Genomic DNA, 22,819 nt, shown 5'->3' with positions numbered 1-22,819 from the left:
ACTGGCTGAGGGAGCCGGCATCCAGCTTCCAGGTCATGTGGCCAGCATGACTAAGCCGCTTCTGGCAAACCAGAGCAGGGCACGGAAACGCCGTTTACCTTCCCGCTGGAGTGGTACCTATTTATCTACTTGCACTTTGACGTGCTTTCGAACTGCTAGGTTGGCAGGAGCAGGGACCGAGCAACGGGAGCTCACCCCGTGGCGGGGATTCGAACCGTGACCTTCTGATCGGCGAGTCCTGGGCTCTGTGGTTTAACCAACAGCGCCACCCGCATCCCAACAAGATAATTAATAAAATAATAATAACAATAACAATAATATATTTATACCCCGCCCATCTGGCTGGGTTTCCCCAGCCACTCTAGGTGGCTTCCAACAAAATATTAAAATACAATAGTCTGTCAAACATTAAAAGTTTCCCTAAACAGGGCTGCCTTCAGATGTCTTCTAAAAGTCTGGTAGTTGTTTTTCTCTTTGACATCTGGTGGGAGGGCGTTCCACAGGGCAGGCGCCACCACCGAGAAGACCAGAGATGGAAGCTGACTGCATCAGATCATTATCTCCTCGAGCTTACAATAATTCTTCCCCAATATCCCATACACCGTGTTCAGCTCTACGTGTGAAGAAGCCGTGAAGACGCACGCAACTTAAAAAGAATCTGACAAAGGCACAAGGGCTGGGAGTTTTTAAAAATTATTTTATTTTTTTTTCTTTCAGAAAGTTACAGAGTTTTTGAGCTCACAAGAAAAAGCAAGGATTCCAAAACACCCAACAAAATGACAACGGTTTAATTGCCGTGGCCCTGCTCCAGAGGCATACGCGACGAGAGCCAGGGAACAGTTCTGAACTTCCAAACATGCTTTGAAAAAAGGGAGGCAAGTATCAGCCCCCCGACAAAAGTAGAAGACTTAAAAACAAATTCTCTCCCGAGGTTCTTAATCATCGGATCTTCCCCTCCCCTCGACCCCCCCCCCCGCAGAAAAGTGAACACGTTAATGCAATGCACCTTAACCAAAAAACTTTCTCTAATGTTTTTAAACATAAATAATTCCTGACGGACACGTACGGGAAAAGGTACTATTATCGTCAAAGCTGACGGGATTCGTCGCAGCTTCCAAATCTCGCGATTTCGCCTCTCCCTTAGCACGGTTTGTGAGAGGTCGTGAGAGGGGCTGCGTCTCGCTGGGGGGGAGGGCTGCGCCTCAACCCCCCCTTCACATGTGAGCTACTCTCCCCCCCTCCGAAACAGGGTCCGTGTTTGCTGATTTCACTAGGTAGTCTATGCGATTATTTACAGTATTTCCTTTTTAAAGATAAAAACGACAAGAGAACGGAGATCAAAACGTTCTCTGTGGGTTTGCGGGATGGAGAGAGAGAGAGAGAAATAGAGAGAGATAGGTATGAGCATTGCAGAATTTCCTTCTGCGCCGGTGTTTTTTTCCAGGCCCCTTGCAAATAGGAGGGTGCCAGGAGCTACCAGAAGTTTCGCCGCCTCCCCAAAGGTTCCCAACGTTTCATCCAATCGCGCCACTCGGAGGTCACCCGCCCACCGGTCTCCGTGGCGACAGGCACCGCCCGCTCTCAGTTGTCCTCGTCGCTGTCGTCTGGGCTGATGGCCGGGCTGGTGAGACTGTAGGTGGGCGAGGTGGGGCTGTAGCCTGGGGAGGTGGGGGAGTAGGTGGAGCCCTTCGGAGAGGTGGGCGAGTAGGTGGGCGAGGTGGGGCTGTACTTTGGGGAGGTGGGCGAGTAGGTGGGGCTGGTCGGGCTGTACTTGGGGGAGGTCGGGGTGTAGACGGGCGAGGTGGGCGAGTAGGTGGGGCTGGTCGGGCTGTACTTGGGGGTGGTGGGGCTGTAGGTGGGCGACGTCGGGCTGTATTTCGGCGATGTCGGGCTGTATTTCGGCGACGTCGGGCTGTACTTGGGCGACGTCGGGGTGTATTCTGGGGAGCTGGGGCTGTAGGAGGGGCTGGTCGGGGTGTACTTGGGGCTGGTGGGGCTGTAGCTGGGCGAGCTGGGGCTGTAGCTGGGCGAGGAGGGGGTGTATGTGGGTGACTGCGGGGTGTAGCGGGGGCTGGAGGGGGAGTAGCTGGGCGAGGTGGGGCTGTAGGAGGGGCTGGTCGGGGAGTAGCTGGGCGAGGTGGGGCTGTAGTTGGGAGACGTCGGGGTGTAGTTCGGCGACGTCGGGCTGTAGCTGGGCGAGGTGGGGCTGTAGCTAGGCGAAGTCGGGGTGTAGTTCGGAGACGTCGGGCTGTAGTTGGGGCTGGTTGGAGAGTAACTGGGCGACGTTGGGCTGTAGCTGGGCGATGTGGGGCTGTAGCTGGGGCTTGTCGGAGAGTAACTGGGGGAGGTGGGGCTGTAGCTGGGGCTGGTCGGAGAATAGCTAGGCGACGTGGGGCTGTAGCTGGGGCTGGTCGGGGAGTAACTGGGCGATGTGGGGCTGTAGCTGGGGCTGGTTGGAGAATAGCTAGGCGACGTGGGGCTGTAGCTGGGGCTGGTAGGGCTGTAGCTGGGCGACGTGGGGCTGTAGCTGGGGCTGGTGGGAGAGTAACTGGGGGACGTGGGGCTGTAGCTGGGGCTGGTGGGGCTGTAATTGGGGCTGGTGGGGGAGTACGACGGAGAGGTCGGGCTGTAGGAAGGCGACGTGGGGCTGTAGCTGGGACTCTGCGGTGTGTACGCTCCTGGGGAACGAGGCTCGTAGGCAGGAGAGGTCGGGGAGTAGCTGGGAGACATAGCGCCACCTAGAGGAAGGGAAGAGGAACAGCCGTCAGTCCAGGTTCCCGGTCTGTTTGTTTTCCCGACAGCGCACTGGAATAATGAATTCTCTCGCTCACCTGGCGATGGGATGTACGGGCTGGAGGGTCCTGGAGATCCAGGTGAGCCCGGGGTGGGTGACCAGGCTGGAGAATAGCCGGGGCTGAAGCCGCTGGCGTCGGAGGCGGCGCTGGGTGAAAAGCCGGCTGCCCCCGGAGTCATTCCGCTACCTGCACAACCGAGGAAGGAAAAAGGGAGTAAGAAACAGGCCCCATGTTGGAGAAAAGAGTTGCACCAAAAAAGTTCAGGTCTGGGACAACTTGTAGTACTGCAAAAGTCCTGAGCACCATATTTTCCCCTCTATAAGACGCACCAGACCACAAGACGCACCTAGTTTTTGGAGGAGGAAAACAAGAAAAAAAAATATTCTGAATCTCAGAAGCCAGAAGAGCAAGAGGGATCGCTGCGCAGTGAAAGAGGCAATCCCTCTTGCTGTTCTGGCTTCTGGGATAGCTGTGCAGCCTGCATTCGCTCCATAAGACACACACACATTTCCCCTTACTTTTTAGGAGGGGAAATGTGAGTCTTATAGAGCAAAAAATATGGTAATTGCTGGCTGCGGCGGCAACTATTGCAATCCTGGTTGGGAAACTGAAGTGGCAAGCACAGCCTATAAACAGAAATAATAAATAAGGAGCTACGTGGTCGTCCCCCCCCCCCCGCCTGGGTTTTGATGCCATTAGCAGTTGGGAGTTTGTCTTCAAAGACCAAACTGCAGTGTGTGTGTGTGTGTGTGTGTGTGTGGATCGATCATTTGCTGTGCATCACACCCCCAACAGCCCATACACACAGGACGTTTCCTGCAGGTTATTTCCCTGCCTTTTGCAGTCGGGGGTGCAAGGCCACACGATGCACGTACGCAGCTGAGGAACCAAATCTCCCGTTTAGGAGCCCAGCCAATGTTTGCAAAGCAATGAAAGGTCAAACACACAGAGTTCATCTATGTGCTTTTTTTCTTTTTGTTTGGCAGGAGAAAGAACATCGCAAGAAACCCACAAAACCTCTTGGGAGACTATGCAGGTCTTCCTTACTTCCCCGAATTTGTGATTTCCCACGGCACGGTCCCAGAGATCCTGGGAAGGAGAGATCCCAAAGCAGGGAAGATTTAGCATCATGGGTTGGGAGCACTGGACGAGGGCCAGAGACACCCAGGTTCAAATCCCCAATTCAAGCCATGAAAGCTTACTGGCCAACGGCCCGGCCTACACAACAGGGACGTTGGGAGGTTAAAACTGGTGCACGTCAAAAGCAAATGCATGTTGTTGTTGAGCAACTTGGAACAGAATGCAATATTCCAACCATCTGGGTCAAGCTCAAACCTGCAGCTAATAATTCCAAGAGGGGGCATTTGAGTAGGCGGAAGACCCCCCTCCCCGATACGTACCAACGCTAGGAGACCATGCCCCGTAGGCTGGTGTTGCGCCTTGGTTCCAGGGGGTCATGGCGGGCGACATTCCCCCCATGGGGCTGGGAGCAGACCCAAAGAACATGCCGGTAGCTGTTAAGGAATGGAATGGAGTTAGAGAGGATTGGAAATTGGCGTCAACAGAGACTCTCTTGCTTCCACTTAGCTAAATCTACTGCCCTAAAGGCTCGCTTTTATCCTGCCCTCTGAAACACACATTTCTAAAAGGAGGATGCCCTGTTTTCCTTGATATTCAGCCTCACGAGCCTGAGCACGCCTCCCTCGCCCCAAAGGAAACGGCTGTGAAGCAAAGCGCCGCACGCTTTTAGCTGCTGAGACGCAGGCGTCCGTTTCAGAGAAGCGAAAAATTCCTTCAAGGGAGGAAACGGTCGCTTGGAGTCACCTGCCCATGCCCGCCTCGCTCCTCTCTACTTAAGTCCTCTGCGGTGGGTACTTGCTTGTGCATGCCCTGTTGTGCCAACTCCCAGAATCCCCTGCACCGCCCACATGAAACCTGCCTCTTTCCTCTCAAGAGAACCCCAGATTTCCAGGCCTGCCGCTGCCTCCTTGCTCCCAGACCGGCAAGCGCGACAGGTTGACTTACGTCCGCCCACGCCAAGTCCCGGGATGTTGGTGGGGATCTCCATGCCGTATTTGCACTTCTCGGCGTCCAAGAGGAGGTCGAAGCAGCCGGTGCCCGCCGGGGCCAGCTGGCCCAGCATGATGTTCTCCGAGACACCCTTCATGGGGTCGCTTTCGCCGTGGGCAGCCGCTTCCATCAGCACATCAACCTGCAGGGGGCAGCGGAGGGCAGGGCGAGTCAAAGGGTGGCGTGCTAGCTCCCCACCCCCAAGTGGCGGGAGAGGGACATTCTGTTAGAATTCCTGCTCCGTGGTTGCAGTCATGGGATTGTTGTCTATCCCATGACGGTGTATGTTTTGACTCCACAAAGTGGGAAGTGACGGAGACAGGATGTTTGTGTTACAGTGGTACCTCTGGTTACATACGCTTCAGGTTACAGACTCCGCTAACCCAGAAATACTGCTTCAGGTTAAGAACTTTGCTTCAGTATGAGAACAGAAATTGTGCTCCGGCGGCGCAGTGGTAGCAGGAGGCCCCATTAGCTAAAGTGTTGCTTCAGGTTAAGAACAGTTTCAGGTTAAGAACGGACCTCCGGAACGAATTAAGTACTTAACACGAGGTACCACTGTACTGTGTTCTGTGAAGTAGGACTATTGTCCTTTCTTCTTTCTCTTTGCTGTCTGATGCTAGAGAGGGAGGCATGTTGCAGTGCTCCATGTGTGTTTATATGTAAATAAAGTAGATTAGCCAAAATGCTGAGTTGCTGAGGTCTGTCACGCGAGATGCGCAGACTCTGCGGATCCCTAAGTATGTCGGTTGGCATTGGTCACCGTGATGTTCAGGCTGAAGAAAGCTTTTGAAATTCCCAAACGATCGACCAGGAGGGAGAGAACGTGCCAGTCGGGCATGTGTCTCTCTCAGGGTCCAACTCAAGTGTAGGCTGAACCCCTGACAAATTCCTGGCCCTTTCCCTCCCCCAGAAAACTCACCGTCTCTTCGAAGGAGCACTTCATGAGGGGCCCCGTGTCCTGGCGGTTGACGCCGTGCCGGGTGATGGCCATCAAGTGGCCGCGGCAAGTCATGGTGTCGCAGAGCAGCGCCAAGTGGCGATAGTTGACGTAGGAGCCGTCAAAGGAGATGACGTGGTACAGCTCCCTCTCCAGGGCTTTCCTGACGGCCTCGATGCCCAGCACCTGCACGGGCGAGGAGAGGCAGGCTGCCACAGTTGCAAAGAGGCCCCCCCCAAAAAAACCTGCGCTACCAGATCCCCTCCCTTAAATCTTCACCTCGGAGGGCGCGCCTTCTCCCTTTCTCTCTCTCTCTCAAACAAACATGAGATCGCCTTGCCCCATTATGAGCCAACTCGGGCCCTTCAATCGGTGGAATTGGCACTGTGCAGGTGGCACCCGATACCCGTTGCGCAAAAGAACCATCTTTTAGTGCGCTTCGGAACTCCCTGCCTGTTGAAGCCTTTCACCGCACTGCCTTCCAAAGGCATTCCAGTTTAGACAAGCCTAGCCAGAAAGCTGATGCGAGCGCAAATCTGCTTTCGGTCCACTGTTATTTTAAATACCTTAAATTACTGTTAATTTTGCTCAGCAATAATGTCATCGTTGCATCTTTTCTGTAAATCGCTTTTGAACTTGTTATTGTTGCTTTTGCAGTCAAGTGGTTGTTATTCTATATTAAAATTCTTATATTCTCAAAAAGTCTCAAATGTATAATAAATATTCATTAACGCACACATATCTAAACATATGAACCATGTGTCTGAAATCGTATGGGAGAATCATCCTGAAACCATTTTGATTTCTCCCAAATTGACCTCAAATATTCCTCTGCAGTAAGGGAGGCAAATGGGGAAAGCCTTCCCATTGTCTTTTGGGCTCAAAAATCCTGTCTTAAGGGCATATTTGTTTAGGAATAGGGTGAGCCTGTGACCTGGACTGAGGAACTAAAGTATTAACCACCACAAAAGAACGACCAGACTGCCCAGGCAATGCAATCAGTGACCATTATCAGGTCTCCTGGCAGACAGGATTTCTGCTGTAGACCGCCTCCTTCTGTGATGTATGTATGATGCTTTAGGGGGTGGTCTCGGGCTACAGGGTGGGCAATTTCAAGCGTCTATATAAGGGCTTGCGCACCATTGTTCAGGGTTCTCCTCTCTCCTGCGTGTGGTGAGTGGGGACCCTGTTGCAACAGTTCCCTGAATAAAGATTGGGCTTACTAGCTGTTTTGCTTCTCAATATACTCTGGTTGGCCTCTGTTGTTTTCTCCTACCGATAGGGAACCCACTTAAGGACTCTTGGATACACCGTAAGGGAAAGGGGGCAGTTTTTCTTATAACAAGAATAAATAACTGCACTCAGTTCTATCAGTCTTACTAGCCGCTTTGCTTCTCAAATATACTTTGGTTGGTCTCTGTTATTTCCTCCTACCGACAGGCAACCCTCAAGGACTCTTTACAGGCTCCAAAATACCCCATAAGGGAAAAGAAGCAGTTTTTTTCCTTGTAACACGCTGTATGCACCATATAAAATTAATAAACGAATGAACATGCCCTATCGCAGAGGAAGGGCTGCTCCCCTCCCACCCCTCGCAGGAAACCCCAGAACGAGCCCTCTCCTAGCCGTATATCCCCCCCCCCCGGTACCCACCGTGAAGATCTCCACAATGTCGTTGGAGGTTGTGCGCACGGGGTCCACATCCTTCTCGCTCAGCACCCGCATGAGGCTGACGCCGTCCGTCTCCAGAATCCACTCCTGCAAAGCCTTGAACTCCCCGTCCTCCGTGATTATGATCTTCTTCTTGTTGTCCGTCTGGGGCAGGTGCATGTAGACCTGGGGGGGAGGGCAAATAGGGGGGTCAGAGTGCGCTAGGAGGGAGCCCCTATCATGCCTAGGTGGGGAGGCGATTGTGGGAGCCAGCTGGCATCTCCCGAGTGCGAATCCTGCCCGCCGCCCAGGCTCACCTTGCTGATCTGTTCAATGCCCTGAAGCGTCATGTCCGTCAGCATGTTGGACTCAATGCAGCGGAGGAAGACGTCGTCGTCCATCTTGTCCACAACTTCCTCCTCCTATAAAGCCGCGCAAGAGGGGGGGAGGAGGCAGAAAGTGTCAGCCCTGTTGTGTTCTCAGGACCCCAAACCTGCCCCGCAAAGGCTGCCGGGAGCCTGAGGGGCCACTTTGCACTGCCATGAATGCATTTGCATTTTGCAGGAGCTGTCTCCGGGTGTGTTTTTTCGCCCAAAAAGCAGTATATCGGAAAAAGTCACAGAGCAATAGTGATAGGTAACTGCCCTTCCTTCTTCCCCTTGCCAGATCCAGGCCTCGCAGGCCGTGGCAAGGCAGAGATGCTGCCATTTGCAGCTGGAGTGGCTTGGGTGCGACTCTGGAGAAGGGCAATCTCCTCAACCAGCCCGTGGGATAAATGTACGACCCACTGGGCATGTGGCATGCCACTAGCCTGTACAGATGCTCTCATGTATTTCTGGTTATGTAAACGGACCTTCCCTGGCTTTCCCATTTTCCTCAATGATGATAATAATAATAATAATAATAATAATAATTTATTATTTGTACCCCACCCATCTGGCCTCCTTCCTTCCTTCCTTCCTTCCTTCCTTCCTTCCTTCCTTCCTTCCTTCTATCACAGTCTTCATTCTTTGATTTTGGGTGGCTCTCTAGTCCAGGGGTCAGCAAACTTTTTCAGCAGGGGGCCAGTCTACTTTCTCTCAGATCTTGTGGGGGGGGGTGGACTATTTTTTTAGTGTGGTGGTGGTGGAATGAACGAATTCCTATGGCACACAAATAACCCAGAGATGCCTTGTACATAAAAGCGCACATTCTACTCCTGTACAAACACCAGGCAGGCCCCACAAATAACCCAGAAATTAATTTTAAAGAAAAGCACACCTTCTACTCATGTAAGAACATGCTGATTCCTGGACCATCCGCGGGCCAGATTTAGAAGGCGATTGGGCTGGATCCGGCCCCCGGGCCTTAGTTTGCCTACCCATGGTCTAGTCTACTAGTATTAACGAGATAAAGGGATGTGGACAGCGCTGTGGTCTAAACCGCTGAGCCTCTTGGGCTTGCTGATCGGAAGGTTGGTAGTTCGAATCTGCTCTACGGGGGTGAGCTTCCGTTTTTCTGTCCCAGCTCCTGCCAACCTAGCACCCCACAGTCGAATTCGACTGGACTTAACGGTCCAGGGGTCTTTTACTTCTTACCTATTAGCTAGAGGTATGCCTTAATACTTTAAAAATTGTATTTTTGATGAATGAAGATACGTACAGGGAGCTGTCAGAGAGAAGAGGAAGGGGCAGTATGAGAAGCAGGTCAGAGATTTTTTTCTCCTGGTGTGAGACTGATTAAGGGGAATCTCTCCCAGGTGGGAGGATTCAGATAAGATAAAACGCTGACTGAGGGCTACACAGATATATTTATAATTTTGTGTTTTATGAGGATCATGATGATCATTAATGCACCTTTTTCTCTTTTCCCTGTTTGATATACAGTGGTGCCCCGCAAGACGAATGCCTCGGAAGATGGAAAACTCGCTAGACGAAAGGGTTTTCTGTTTTGGAGGTGCTTCGCAAAACGAATTTCCTATGGGCTTGCTTCGCAAGACAAAATGTCTTGTGAGTTCCTGCGGGTTCCCCCCCTTTCCCCCCTTTTTCTAAGCCGATAAGCCGCTAATAGCGCGAATCCGCTAATCCGTCAATGGGCTTGCTTCGCAAGACGAAAAAACCGCTAGTCGAAAAGACTCGCGGAATGGATTCTTTTCGTCTTGCGAGGCACCACTGTATTATTTTTCATTAGTCTAATTAGCTCAGTTTGAGTTTTATGGAAGTATCAGGTTGAAAACCTTTAATAAAGTAGATTTAAAAGGCTTCATTCAAAGACACCTTCTCCCTGGACCACCCCCCCCTCACCTCTTGCATCTTGTTTTCGTCGCTGTTCATGATCCGAATCCGCAGCACCAACTTCTCCGCGTTGTCATCGTTGAAAATGCAGTTGAGGTCGTCCCCAAAGCCTGCAAAGGGAGGAGGGAAGGAAGGTTGAGCTTCTGGGCTGAAGAGAGCAAACCGCAACACCTTCTCTAGAATGGTTTTTTTTTGGGGGGCGGGGACCTAATCCCAACTCTGCCCCTCCTTCTCACCAGCATTGATCTTCTCGGCGATCTGCTCCATGGTGAGCTTGCGGTCGGTCATGTGCTTGCGGTCCAGCTCCACGCGCAGCAGCCAGGGGGAGATGCGGGTGACGTCAAAGTCGGGCATCTCGTAGTAGACGTTCACCCACTCCTGGTCCTCGGCCACCACCGTGTTCTGCGGGTTGGGGTCGTAGTAGATGGCGGTGTTGGCAGTCACCTTGCGGAGGGTCGTGTGCTCCAGGCGGCAAAGGATGTCCTGGGAAGAAGACGGACCCCCGGGAAAGTAGAGGGTAGGGGAGAGAATGGGGTGAAAACGCCTGGCCACAAGAGCACCTAGCCTTACCCTCCTGCCAACCACAAAGCTGCCCCTTTCCACTCAATTCATTTTTTTGAAAAAAGCAAGTTAAGCTACCGTAAGCTAAACTTTGGCCGTCTCCTGCAAATCCATCGGTCTACCTGCTGGGATCTGAGAGTGAGGGATCAGGCACACAAAACAGGAAATGGGTAAAGGAGACCGCACAGAGCTTAGCGATGCTTCAAAATCCTTTGCGTTTAAGATGAGTACCCACAGAAATAAACTTGTATCCGTAATAAAAACACATTCTATTTTATTGGGTTGTTTTGGAATGATTCCCCCAACTCTTGCTTCTTTCTCTGCTTATGATACAATGTATTTCCACCTGTAATGTGGATTTAACCCTGTAGGAGTACGTTTTTATTGATGTAAAGGTAAAGGGTAAAGGGACCCCTGACCATTAGGTCCAGTCGTGGCCGACTCTGGGGTTGTGGCGCTCATCTCGCTTTATTGGCCGAGGGAGCTGGTGTACAGCTTCCGGGTCATGTGGCCAGCATGACTAAGCCGCTTCTGGCAAACCAGAGCAGCGCACGGAAACGCTGTTTACCTTCCCGCTGGAGTGGTACCTATTTATCTACTTGCACTTTGATGTGCTTTCGAACTACTAGGTTGGCAGGAGCAGGGACCGAGCAACGGGAGCTCACCCCGTGGCGGGGATTTGAACCGCTGACCTTCTGATCGGCAAGTCCTAGGCTCTGTGGTTTAACCCACAGCGCCACCCGTGTCCCCCTTTTATTGATGTAAACCATTAAAAAACTTTTTTTTTTGATGACACGGTGGTACTAAAAGGTTTCAGCAACTACTAAATGAACAGGAAGGTTTGCAGCTTCTGCTGGAAAGGGACCCAGAAGCAGAAGGAAAAGACCATGACTGTGAGTGTGGAGTCGTTTGAGAAAAAGGCCTTTGGAGGCTACAAGGGATGTGAAAAATTTTCAGCCAACAGGCAGTGTCTCCTTTTGCTCCACCCCACTCCTTTCCTGCCTTTTCTCCTCCTCTGGATCCTTACCTTAGCCCTCTCGGCATCTCGGGCAGACTGCCCCAGCAGGAAGACGGTCAGCGAGGGGGTCTTGGGCTTCTTGGAGATGTTGATCAGCTCCTTGAGTCGGGGCACGCCCAGCGTCACGTTCTTGGCCGAGACACCGGCGTAGTGGAAGGTGTTCAGGGTCATCTGAGTGGCCGGCTCGCCCAGGGACTGGGCAGCCAGCGCCCCCACCATCTCGCCAGGGTGAGCCTACGGGAGGATGGGCAAAGAGGGAATGAGCAGCTGCTGACCTCAAGGGGCTGCCCAGCCATGGCTTTATATGGTAAACCAGTCTGGACCCTGGCAGACTAGGGTTCTAATCCCCGCCCAGCCAAGAAGCCCATTGGGTGGACATGGGCCAGTCACTCACTCACTCAATCTCAGCTTAACCTATCTTCTAGGGTTGTTGTGCGGTTAAAATGGAGAGGAGAACCTAACAGTCTAAACCATGCTTAACCTAAACTATGTTCAAACAAGCTGCAAAGCAGGGTGGATAAAAATCAATGATTTTTATAACTATATATATATTAAAAAATGGATTTTAAAAAATTTAAATTAAATATTTTTGGAGGGAAATTTTTTCTAAAGACAGTTTTCTATTTAAGTTACATTATAGTCCAAAGGCTATTCATCAGGAAATAAGGATTTTTAAAAAGTTTTTCATGTGTGCTAAAAACTCCGTCTTAAGTTTTGTTCTTTTTAATGTTTAACCACATCAGTTAGCAAACATGGATACATATGCCATAATGTTACTGTTTTAGTTAAATAAATTATTTAAATTGTTATTAAGGGAATGATTATTTTTCTCCTTCCAATAAAGTACAGCAGAAAAGTTGTCCGAATATAAACAGTTAACTTATTAAACCTCACAATAATTTCACTGTCTATGTATTTCTAATAGCATAAGCAAATCAGTAATTTTTGCTACAACTGCAAAAACTACTCTGAAAATTTATCATTCGAAAAACGAAACCTTAACGTCTGGTTGCAAATATTAAGATTATACCAGCAACAATGAGTCTTGCTGTAAAAAAAAATAATGATTTAAATCAAGTCTTGCTGACGAGTGATTTAAATCAAATCCACCCGGTTTGCAAAGCCTTGAATTTCAAACATAGCTTGGCTATAAATTTGAAAACGACCTTGTTCAACTGGTTTGGGTTATGTCCCTCAAGAGTCCCTTAAAAACATTTTTAATTTTTCCCCTGGAGGGAGCCAGGACGGTACCCAGCCAGGTACTCACAATGGCCTGGTTGAATTTGGACTCAATCTCGCCCAGCAGCCAGTCGAAGGCTTCCCCGCTGAGACGGAACTCCTCAATCATGCGCCGGCTACAGAGTGTGGAGCGCAGGTGGATGTTGAAGAGGAGCGTGGCGTTCTCCTGCGCCTGCTTGCTGAGGGGGTCGTCCCCATTCACAATCACCAGTTTCTTGCTGAGCTCCTTGACGCCTGTCGCAGGAAGCAGAGAAGGGCAGGAGGGGCTGAGCTGGGAGATTGTGGCTCGCTTGTTCTTGGCAAGTTAATATATCCCAGCCTCATTCCAGCCACGTTCTACATCTTCCCCTCCCTCCCGGGAGACCTGGCTGAATTATTCACGTCGGAAAAGAGTCACTGGATTCGGCAGTGCGGCAAGGAAGCCCAACGGAGGAGCCCGGCCGCAGATTTCCCCTGGCAGGCTGGTGTGTGTGTGTGTGTGTGTGTGTGTGTGTGTGTGTGTGTGTGTGTGAGAGAGAGAGAGAGAGAGAGAGAGAGAGAGAGAGAGATTCTCCCCTCCCCTGCTCTTGCCACTGGTTTCTGCCCCTCCCTGCCAAACTCACCATCCACCACCTTGATAGGATGTAGGTCAGACGGCAGGCGTGTGTTGATGTGGAAGATCTTCTGCGCATTCCAAATCATGCGCAGCAAGTTGCATGGAAGAACCACCTGTGTGGGAATGGAGAGTTAGGAGCTCGGCACTGCCAGGTGCGGCCATCGACCAACGCTGCCCCCTCCACCACCAGCCAGACTCCTCCTTTTAACCTCTCACTGCTTTTCCAGCAGGGCGTATCCTATACCACCAAGCTTATGACGGCATTTCATATATTAAACAAACAGATAACAATGAAAATATCGTACAGTTGTACCTCAGCTCCCGAACGCCTTGGGAGACGAACGTTCCAGCTCCCGAATGATCAAAAACCAGAAGTGTTTCAGTTTTTGAATGTTCTTTTGGAAGCTGAACATCCAATGGGGCTTCAGCAGTTTCCGATTGGCTGCAGGAAGCTCCTGCAGCCAATCAGAAGCCACGCTTTGGTTTCCAAATGTTTTGGAAGTTGAATGGACCTCTGGAACAGATTCTGTTTGACTTCCAAGGTACGACTGCACTGCCAAAATGCAAGTTGATCTCCAATTTTATTTTTCTCTACGGTTTTCATTGTATGGTTTTCTATGTGTGATTGCTGTACACCATACCCTGAATGTTTTTTTAAAAATAAATTTTATATTCCTTTTTTTTAAAAAAACTGAGCAATAAATAGTCCAAGGCAAGGCAAAGGAGAACAACAAAATGGGTTGATTAATTTTGCTATGAATTTATGTAAAGAGGGTGGTTTGGGGGGCGAGGAGAGAGGCATGAGTTAGAAAACCCTAATTAGGTCCAGTAATCCCTGCATCTTTGCATATTACAACTTATTACATGCCTTCACCCTAAGCTCCTGGGGTAGGTCACAGCCATTGAAACACAATTATTAAAAACAGCTTGAAACAACTTAAAATTACTGCTCCAACATTTTTCTCACTTTCAAAATCAAGATTTGCTCGTGCCACACCTAGTGTTTTTTTTTTACTGGTAAGAAATATATTGGAAAACACAACTAAGGCGGTCCTCGCTATCCCTTGACGCTCTAGCTCTTATTTTGAAAAAGGTATCTATGTGTATTATGCAAATAAATGAAATTATCTTGGTGCTATGCTACATGAACCCTGAAATGTTCAAATGCTGCTTTGATTGCCCTTGAATCTTCCTGCCACGCCAAGGTGGAAGACCACACCCTTTGAGAACCACGGAACTAGCGCATCCAGGAAGCGGAGAAGGAATGTCCACAAATGCAGGGTTGGGGGTTTTTTGGGGGGGGGGCATCAAAAAAACACCCTGTTGAACCAGACCAGAAACACGATCTGGACTAGGAGTCTCCAGGGGTGTCTTCCTGCCCAGCCAGCCGCCTGGAGGTCAAGACAAGGCCCGACAAGCCTCACCTTGCTGTCTCCCGTAGGGAAGATCACCCTCAGCACCTCCCGGTCGGCCTTCATCTTCTCGAACTCCCTTTCCAGCTCGTTCTGGATGTGGGCGTTGCTGAGAATGTCCTTCACCATCTCCTCCTGCAGGGTGCGCCGCAGAGCCCGCTCGTTGGTGTAGTCGAATTTGAACCTGGAGAGGGGGGAGAAGGAGAAGAAGAGACTTTCAAGAGGACAGCTGCGATGCTCTGGATATTTCCAGGACACCCAAAGCCTGGACCGAGCAACAAAGCAAAGCCACGGTCTGCTGGGAACAGGGGCTCTTGATGCAACAGAGGGTCGGTGTGTTTGTTTTGCCAGCTGAAAATGCCGTATTTTTCGCTCTATAAGACGCACCAGACCACAAGACGCACCTAGTTTTTGGAGGAGGAAAACAAGAAAAAAAAAAATTCTGAATCTCAGAAGCCAGAACAGCAAGAGGGATCGCTACACAGCGAAAGCAGCGATCCCTCTTGCTGTTTTGGCTTCTGGGATAGCTGCGCAGCCTGCATTCGCTCCACAAGACGAACACACATTTCCCCTTACTTTTTAGGAGGGGAAAAGTGAGTCTTATAGAGCAAAAAATACGGCAATTCCTTGCATGTATCTGACTGTTGCAGCCCATCTGAGATCGCAGTAATAAAAGACAGAATTTCGAGAGGCATCCTATAGCTTGGGCCTTCCCCAACCTCAGTTCGTCTCCTTTACAGGCGACTCTACTGACACAGAAGCTGTTTGCACTGAGCTCCCTCGTTGCCCAGTGCAGATCAGGATTCTCCAGCCTCATAAGCAGGGGGGAGAGAGGAAATCCCACACAACGTGGGAGCAACGGAATAAAGGCCATGAACGCAGAAGGAAACCCCCGAGGCAAGACTCACTTCTTCTCAAAAGCCTTGTTGGAAGGCTTGAGCGTGGCCAGGTTCTGGAACTCCACACTCTCCCCCGCCAGCCCGTCCTCGCCATAGCGCAGCTGCACCACCTGGTTGATGGAATTGCGCACCGTGGCGTCATACTTCACCATCACGGACTCCATGGACTTGATCAGCCGCCGCTGGATGTAACCTGGCCGTGGGGCAGAGGAGGAGGTTAGTGAGAAACCCGGTGCGCCCCACAGATCCTCCATATCTATCTATCTATCTATCTATCTATCTATCTATCTATCTATCTATCTTTTTAATTAAATTTTCTGTTTTACAACTCAAAACACTCATTTAAACATCCTTAAAGTACCAACAACTCCCCTTCCTCTCTTTCTGTGGTTCATTTTGCGTATCACAAATCCCTGCATATTTTACAAAACTAAACCGTTCAGTATCCCACTATTGCATCCATCAAAACTTGTGTACACTGTTGAATTTATCTTAATGCTGCCAACGTTTTTCAAGTGTTCACAATTTACCATGTATTCAATAAATGTTTTCCAATCTGTTCTAAACGTATGTTCTTCTTGTTCTATATGTTCTATATGTTAAGTCGGCAAGCTGCGCAGAAGAATATCACCGTTCTTTAGTTGGGACCATGCTTACTTTCCATTTTGGGGCTAACAAAACACGGGCCACTGTAGTGGCATACATAAAACCTTTTTTTACAGCTGGGAATTGCTGTCTGAATTATCCCCAACAAAAAGGACTCGGGGTTTCTTTTGGAAATGTACTTTTAAACATTTCATTATGGATTATTTCCCCAATACTCTTTTACAAGTCCACCACATTCAAGTCCACACAAGTGCTGCTTCTGTCAGCAGCTCAGACTTCTGGGTGAAGATGGGGGAGCTGGTCTTGCCAGTGCTTTCATGGACCACACCTGGGCTACAATATCTGTCCAAGAGCCAGAGAGTCCCATCTCTGGAAAACGAATGCCTGGACATCTCCCGGTTTAGGCCAGTTACTAAGCAAAAGTGTTTTAAGTTTCCCAGATTGCTCTCTGTGTGGCGACCTCTCGTCTTTATGTCCCTAACTGGAACCTGTGCTGCATCTTCATGGGGCAGTGAATTCGTTGGTAATGTATAAGGGTTCTTGGGTCCCGCTTCTTGAGTTCCCAAGGGGTCCCATTTTGCTAAAAGTATTTTCCTTTCCTAAATGGCTTTCATTCTACCCTATCATTAATCCATCTACTTCTTCATTTTGGGTCTGCATGTTTGGGGGCCTCCTGTGGCGCAACAGGTCAGTGCATTTCACTGTTAACCAAAAGGTTTGTGGTTCGAGCCCACCCAGGGATGGCCGTGGGGAGAATTCTTGCATTGCAGGGGGGGGGGTTGGACTAGATGACCCTAGGGGTCCCCCCCACCTCTAGAATTCTGATGTGGGTTAAAGCCTTGGTTCTAAACCAGTGTCTTGGACACATCTTTGGTCACATCTGTGACTGTATACTTTATCTGCCTTGATTCCCCAGAAGCAGAGAGAGGCAATTTAACTCTTGCTCCTTGTGGAGTTTTGGGGGCGTCTAAAGCACAGCCTGAGATCTCCTGGATCAGACTGGACGAGCAAAAGAAGAGTGGTGTGGCAGCTGTCCTACCTAACAGGGTTGCTTTTACCCCCTGGGTGCTGGCGCCCCGTCTAAACCACCAAGGAAACACTGGCCTGGATTTGGGGGTCAGGTTTTCTGAATTCCTGAATTGAACCTGACTTTCCCAGGCAGGGTGGGAAGATGAATCCCGGTTGCTGAAAGAACAGCACTAAACCACCAAGTGGAGTCATGTACCCCTCTCTCTTCTCTTCCCCCTTCCCCTCCCTCCAAACCCACCTGTTTCAGCTGTTTTGACAGCCGTGTCGATCAGCCCCTCTCGGCCTCCCATAGCGTGGAAGAAGAACTCTGTCGGGGTGAGACCGGCCAGGTAGGAATTCTCCACGAAGCCCCTGCTCTCGGGGCCGTAGTCGTCCTTGATGAAGTGGGGCAGCGTCCGGTGCTTGAAGCCAAAAGGGATGCGCTTCCCTTCCACGTTCTGTTGCCCCACCACGGCGATGACCTGTGGGGAGAAGGGGGGAGAGGCAGGGCAGTAACCCAAAGAGCCTGGCATCTGGCAGAACAGGAAGGCTGGCTGTCAGGTCTGGGGTCCGTCCGTCCACCCACCGTGTTCCTGGAAGCGGAGGGGCGAGGCTTACCTGCGAGATGTTAATCTTGGAGCCCTTAGCTCCCGACACCACCATGGACTTGAAGTTGTTGTACTCAGAGAGGGACTTCTGGGCGGACGAACCGGTCTTGTCTCGGGCGTCATTCAGGATCCTGTTGACCTGGTTCTCAAAGGTCTGCCTCAGCGTGTTGCCAGGGGTGGGCTCCAGTTCGTTGTTGTGGGCCTTCTCAATCACCTGGAGTCAGGTGGTTAAAAGAGGGGGAGAGTATCAGAACGGGCCCCTTCCCCCAGGACAAAGCCAAGCCCCCCCAAGGCTATGGGATTGCTCTCCCCTTCCCTCTCCAACCTACCCAAACACAACCCTCCCTTCCCTCGCCAGTGTGGTGTAGCGTTTAGAGTGTCGGTCCAGGGTTCAAATCTCCACTAAGGTGCGAAGCTCACAGGGTAGGCCTTGGGCCTGTCACTGCCTCTCTCAACCTAACCTACCTCAGAGGGTTGTTGTGAGGAAGAGAGGAGGGCTAAGCCAACCTGAGGTCCTTTGAGGATAGGTGGGCTATAGATACAATGAATAAACAAACCCATCTCTGCTGGATCCCACAGAGCTCTGTGAAAACCATCTCTATAAGGAATAACAACAACAACAACAACAACAACAACAACAACAATTCAACAACAACAACTACTACTATTTATTATTTATACCCAACTCATCTGGCTGGGCCTCCCCAGCCATTCTGGGTGGCTTCCAACAAAATATTAAAATACAGTAATGCACCAAACATTAAAAACTTCCCTAAACAAACCGTATCCCCCTAACTCCACCCCGACGCACCCCTTGAAAATTGCCAGTGGTCTTGGTGAACCACCTGGCAGTTTTTCTATCTGCTGTAGCAATTGTGTGTGTGTGCTCTGCTAGGTGCTGTGCGGCTTTTAACCACCTTGCTTTCTAACATACGTGCTGCAGGCCACCCAGATGAAACCTGCGGACCCCAGTTTGGGAACCTCTGGCGTCGATTTCCCCCCAGCTCCCGATCTACAGGCCAAGGGCAAGCAGCCTGAAGCACTGCTGGTGGATTCAGAAGGAAGCACGCCGTGGCCTTGAGCTCAGGTCCTTAACTGCTATGGCGGAACAATGATGAACCCCCACCCACTCTGCCCTCTTTCCCCAAGAGCTCCTATCCCCCTCGCCATGCGCTCGTCGCTTTGGGTGCAGAGTTCCGCTCCCTTCCTTACCTCTATGACATCCTGCTTGGCCTTCTTGATGGTGTTCTGAATGTCTTGGTAGGTCTTGGCATCAGCGATGGAGTCCCCGATCCCAATGGTGTGGCCTGCCAAAGAGGGGGAGAAGAGGCTCAACACCAGAAAGGGAGAACAAGAAAGCCGGCGTGGCCTAGCGGTTAGCGTCAGGCTACAGCCTGGGAGACGAGGGTTCAAATCCCTGCCTGGCCATGAAGCTCACAGGGCAACTCACAGCCTAACGTACCTGTGGGGATTAAATGAGGGAGGAGTACCAAGCAGGCCACTTTGAGCCCCTCAGAGAAGCAGAAAGGTTATACAGGCAATAAATCAGGGCTTCCCAAACTCGGGCCTTCATCTGCTCTTCAACTACAACTCCCATCATCCCTAGCTAGCAGGACCAGCGGTCAGGGATGATGGGAATTGTAGTCCAAAATCAACTGGAGACCCAAGTTTGAGAAATGTTGCATTTTAGCCTCTGACACTGGAGCCGGAGCACAGCCCTTGTGTGTGACTTTCGAAATGCAACAAAATAAATACAGTGGCACCTTGGTTTACAACCATAATCCATTCCGGAGGTCTGTTTGTAAACCATAATAATAATAATTTGTTATTTATACCATGTCCCTCTGGCTGAGTTTCCCCAGCCACTCTGGGCGGCTCCCAATCGAGTGTTAAAAACAATACAGCATTAAATATTAAAAACTTCCCTAAACAGGGCTGCCTTCGGATGTCTTTTAAAGATAAGATAGCTGTTTATTTCCTTCACATCTGAAGGGAGGGCGTTCCACAGGGTGGGCACCACTACCAAGTAGGCCCTCTGTCTGGTTCCCTGTAACCTCACTTCTTGAAATGAGGAAACTGCCAGAAGGCCCTCGGAGCTGGACCTCAGTGTCTGGGCAGAACGATGGGGACCGAGGCCGTTTAGGTCAGCACCAACACTTTGAATTGTGCTCAGAAACGTACTGGGACAGGTTGTAACCCAGGGCATGCTTTTGCCAATGGGGCCTCCAAAAAGATTTTGGTTGTAATCCAAAATAAGTTTGCAAACTGGGACACTTGCACTTCCGGGTTTGACGTGTTTCTAATCCAAAATGTATGCAAACCAAGGTACCGCTGTAATGGCAATGCAGGGAACCAGTTCGTGCCTAACTGAGGAGGCCCAAGGTGGGTCTGGTCGAGCAAGTAATGAGTTAAATCAGAACCCCAACGCTGCAACTGCCAGACTCCTCTGGAGGAAGAAGAAACCATGGTGGGGAAATACGTCCCCACCAAAACAGACCAGGTTTCACCATCAATCTCACCTTCAATCAGCAGCCAGTTGTTGATAACTGTCTGGATGTTGCTGTAAAAGAGGCGGGTGACATCATGGCCCATCTCCAGGTAGGAGATGTGGACCAGGGAGCCGGCAGAGGTGCCCAGTGACTTCTTGCAGAGGATGCCCATGATCAGCTCCCCGTTCTCCACGATGACCTGAGGAAGAAAAGGGAAAGGAGAGCGACAGAGGAGCGTGAGGCTGGTGGGGATGGCTAGCAAATCTGGCTACAGGCAGGAAACTAGGGAAGCCCAGCTGTAGAGACCGGTGTGTGTGTGTGCTGCAGCTTGCATCTACATCCACAAGCCTGGCACCCTTTGAGCCGTGCGATTTTGACTTGCAGCAGGAGTGGGGTCTTCTGCTTTGCTCAGGGTGTTGCTCTGCAAACGTTCCCTCCCTCGCCTCCTCCCTTCTTGTCTTTGTTAGTTCCAGCTAGTGCAAGAGGGCAATTGAGGATCAGGTGGGGAGGTTTTAGGTCTCCACCCCCATCGTTCTGCCCGGACGCTGAGGTCCAGCGCCGAGGGCCTTCTGGCGGTTCCCTCATTGCGAGAAGTGAGGTTACAGGGAACCAGGCAGAGGGCCTTCTCAGTGGTGGCGCCCGCCCTGTGGAATGCCCTCCCATCAGATGTCAAAGAGATAAACAACTACCTAACATTTAGAAGGCAGCATACCCTAGGCCATAAAGACAGGAGGTAACTTTGATGTAGATTTTGTTAATCTTTAGGTACATCTTAAGGGCCAGCAAGAGCGTTCACAAGGAGATGGAAAATACCAGCTTTCCTTGCCATTTCCTTTCCTGTTTACTGCCTGTTTATGAACTCCGGGATTTGCTAAATGCATTCCTCCTCAATTACCCTAAAAACATGTATGCATGCTCAAAGTGGTCTTTGCAGTTAAAAGGATTTATCTGATGTAACTTTGTCCCACGTGGGGTTTTTATTTTTAATGCTCAGAGGACATCTGATTGGTTCTTACAAGCGCTGCGTTAAGAGTTCTTTTGTTAATAAAAGGGACCTGGGGTCAGGGAGTAACAAATTATTCTTCGCACTTCCTCCCAGAGTCTTGCTGGCCAAGCCTCATGTGTATTAATCAGGGTCCGATCCTTCCTTGGCCTTTGGAACGCAACAGGCCAGGCTGGTGAAGAAGAAGAGGAAGAAGAGTTTTGGATTTGATATCCCGCTTTATCACTACCCTAGGGAGTCTCAAAGCGGCTCACATTCTCCTTTCCCTTCCTCCCCCACAACAAACACTCTGTGAGGTGAGTGGGGCTGAGAGACTTCAGAGAAGTGTGACTAGCCCAAGGTCACCCAGCAGCTGCATGTGGAGGTAGGGGGGAATCAAACCCCGTCCCCCAGATTACGAGTCCACTGCTCTTAACCACTACACCACACTGCTGAAGTCTGCCTTCCCCCTCCTCCCCCAGAGGCTTGCCCCACCAACAGTACCTTGGTATCTCCAGGAGAGATGTGCTTGTAGGGCCCGCTGTCCTCATCGTCCGGGTGGGTGCTGTGCGTACGGATGCAGTTAATGTGTCCTGGGATGATGAGGGAGAAGATCTGCTTCCCCGTCCAGAGCGGGCGAGGCTTGAGGATGGCCGGCTGGGGCACTTTGCCGTCCCAGGTGGAAAGGAACATCAACAGGTTCATCACCTCGCCCTGAAGGGGAGATCAGTAAAAGGTAAGCGGTTATTGTCCGGGCTTTCCCCATGGAAAGGGAACATTTCATGCTTAGAACCTGACGTCTCCCTCCCTCAAACCATCAAGCCTTACTAAAGCAGGACTCACTACAATAGGGGAGAGCGAAATTGCCCCTTTTTGTGCAGAAAAATCTGATAAAACATGGCATGGTTCTGGTTCCGACACTAAAACCCGCCGGAAGATTCAGGACAGGTAAAAAACAACAACAACCCTGCTTTACACAGTGCAAAGTCAAACTATGGAACTCCCTGCCACAGGGGGGCAGTGATGGCCAACTTGGATGCCTTTAAAATAGGATTAGACAAATTCACAGAGGGTTATTGAAGACTGCTCTCCACCATCAGAGGCACCAATGCTTCTACAACAGCGGCAAGAGTATTGTTAGCCCAGAAACGGAAGCAAGAAGAAATTCCGACAAAAGAAGAACGGCAGGCGAAATGAATGGACTATGCAGAAATGGACAAAATGACAGGAAGGATTCGAAACCTGTGGGACCAGAGATTTACAGAAGATTGGAAGAGGTATATGAATGATTTGAAGAGCAACTGTAACCAACAAATGACGCTAGAAGTTTTGTAAGGAGAAATATACAAAGTGTTACAAAGTAGAAAAAGATAAGAGATACTGGTTATGAGTTTGAAATGTAATAGGGAAAATAAGAAATGCATACTGAGAGATTAGATAGGAAACCTTTCAGACAGGACTGATGGAAGTCAAAAAAACCGAGTAAGATGTAAAAGTATGTTTAATTACTGTTGAAAATGGTATGTTAAAAAACCAATAAAAAATACAGTGGTGCCTCGCAAGATGAATACCTCGCAAGATGAAAAACGCGCAAGACGTTTTTTGCGTCGTTCCGTAAGACAAATTTCCCTATGGGCTTGCTTCGCAAGACGAAACGTCTTGCGAGTTCTTGCA

At 50.2% G+C, this 22,819-nt stretch overlaps 1 protein-coding gene across 1 annotated transcript in view; it reads right to left on the bottom strand.

Annotated features, from left to right (window-relative positions):
- Positions 1-677: 677 nt before the first annotated feature.
- Positions 678-22,819, bottom strand: part of POLR2A (RNA polymerase II subunit A) — a 34,729-nt gene continuing 12,587 nt past the window's right edge. The window contains exons 11-29 of the mRNA XM_081835586.1: positions 21,650-21,859; positions 20,194-20,362; positions 18,887-18,981; positions 17,685-17,888; positions 17,326-17,548; positions 15,462-15,645; positions 14,566-14,737; positions 13,149-13,254; positions 12,575-12,780; positions 11,317-11,541; positions 9,965-10,211; positions 9,738-9,838; positions 7,773-7,877; positions 7,459-7,641; positions 5,788-5,991; positions 4,821-5,007; positions 4,196-4,309; positions 2,832-2,981; positions 678-2,738 (exon numbers count right to left, since the gene is read on the bottom strand). Of these exons, the coding sequence (XP_081691712.1) occupies positions 1,582-2,738; positions 2,832-2,981; positions 4,196-4,309; positions 4,821-5,007; positions 5,788-5,991; positions 7,459-7,641; positions 7,773-7,877; positions 9,738-9,838; positions 9,965-10,211; positions 11,317-11,541; positions 12,575-12,780; positions 13,149-13,254; positions 14,566-14,737; positions 15,462-15,645; positions 17,326-17,548; positions 17,685-17,888; positions 18,887-18,981; positions 20,194-20,362; positions 21,650-21,859 (4,242 nt within the window). The 3' untranslated portion in view covers positions 678-1,581. The remainder of the gene's footprint in view (positions 2,739-2,831; positions 2,982-4,195; positions 4,310-4,820; positions 5,008-5,787; positions 5,992-7,458; positions 7,642-7,772; positions 7,878-9,737; positions 9,839-9,964; positions 10,212-11,316; positions 11,542-12,574; positions 12,781-13,148; positions 13,255-14,565; positions 14,738-15,461; positions 15,646-17,325; positions 17,549-17,684; positions 17,889-18,886; positions 18,982-20,193; positions 20,363-21,649; positions 21,860-22,819) is intronic.

This window comes from Podarcis erhardii (assembly GCF_964252035.2).
Source record: "Podarcis erhardii genome assembly, chromosome: 13".
Lineage (NCBI taxonomy): Eukaryota > Metazoa > Chordata > Lepidosauria > Squamata > Lacertidae > Podarcis > Podarcis erhardii.
The sequence above is the reverse complement of the archived record's forward strand: the minus strand, read 5'-3'. Positions and strand labels throughout refer to the sequence as shown.